Here is a 1033-nt window from a genome sequence, read left to right as displayed (position 1 = left end):
ATCTCGACCGCGTCGGCCCGGGAAAACAAAAATGGCGCGCGGGAAGAGAGGTCGTAGCAGGGAATCAGCACCGCCTTCAACGTGTCCTTAAGAGTACATTCCCCGAACACTTTCCCAAACATTTTCTCAGCCTTCTGCTCCGATCCAAAAACTCGACGGAAAATTCCCGCCGGCGATTTGCCGGCAGAGATCTTCCGGCGATTCTTGACCATGAAATTGAGAGCCTCCTCAGCGGTGAACATCGGCCCGCCGTCTCTCCCGCGGGTGAAGAGGAGAGCGGCGAGGACGCCGCCGGCGCCGGAGCCAGCTACGACATCGAAGTAGTCGGCGATGCCGGCGTTAGGGTTACCGGACTTGCTGCGGAGGGAGGACTCGAGACGGCGGAGTGCGGCGGCGGCGAGAATTCCCCCGGTGGTGCCGCCACCGTCGATGCTGAGGATTCTGACCTTCCCGTTCTGCGCCGGAGTTGAGAGTTTCGGGTTATGGTTAGCTTTGTGGTTATCATAACCGAAGAGGAATTTGTTCTCCAGGATTGAGAAGATCTCGTAGGTGAGCTTGTCAGCTTCGTAGTTTGAGTCAATGTTGAGCATGGGAAGTGTGGATAGTGCCGCCATATTTGCACTTTAATGGAACTTAGAGAGAGAATTTGATGGTGAAGATGGGAGAGTTATAAAAAGAGAGGAGTGAGAGAAAAGTATATATGGTTGTTTCTGTTGTTGATGATGAAATGAAATGGATTGGCGGTAGGAATGGGGGATATTGGGGGGTTTAAATAGGTCGTGAATTTGAAAAGACACGTGTGAGCTGAGTATTTGTGTGTGCGTTTAATATTCAGTGAATGCGACGACACCATCTCGGAACATTCCCTTTCCCTAATCCTTTGAATGGCTGGCTTCTCTCATAGCCGCGCGTTTCTTTTTTTTCTTTTTTCTTTTTTAATCTGCAAATGCTTCACATTTTTTTAGTTTCTTGTTTGAATTTTTTAATGTGTTAGTGCGATGGCAATTGAAAGATTGTTCATCTCTTCATGGAC

The 1033-nt window shown here is 49.3% G+C and overlaps 1 protein-coding gene across 1 annotated transcript; it reads right to left on the bottom strand.

The window, feature by feature from the left end:
* Positions 1–5: 5 nt before the first annotated feature.
* Positions 6–730, bottom strand: LOC112095021 (patatin-like protein 3; the record flags this gene model as incomplete). The annotated part of the gene is made up of 1 exon (XM_024176706.1): positions 6–730. A coding segment is annotated over exon 1 (609 nt), but the record flags the coding sequence as incomplete, so codon positions are not given.
* Between the last annotated feature and the right edge of the window lie 303 nt (positions 731–1033).

The sequence above is a fragment of the Morus notabilis genome, unplaced genomic scaffold, assembly GCF_000414095.1.
Source record: "Morus notabilis unplaced genomic scaffold, ASM41409v2 C11363930, whole genome shotgun sequence".
Lineage (NCBI taxonomy): Eukaryota > Viridiplantae > Streptophyta > Magnoliopsida > Rosales > Moraceae > Morus > Morus notabilis.
This window is presented reverse-complemented; position numbering and strand designations above follow the sequence as displayed.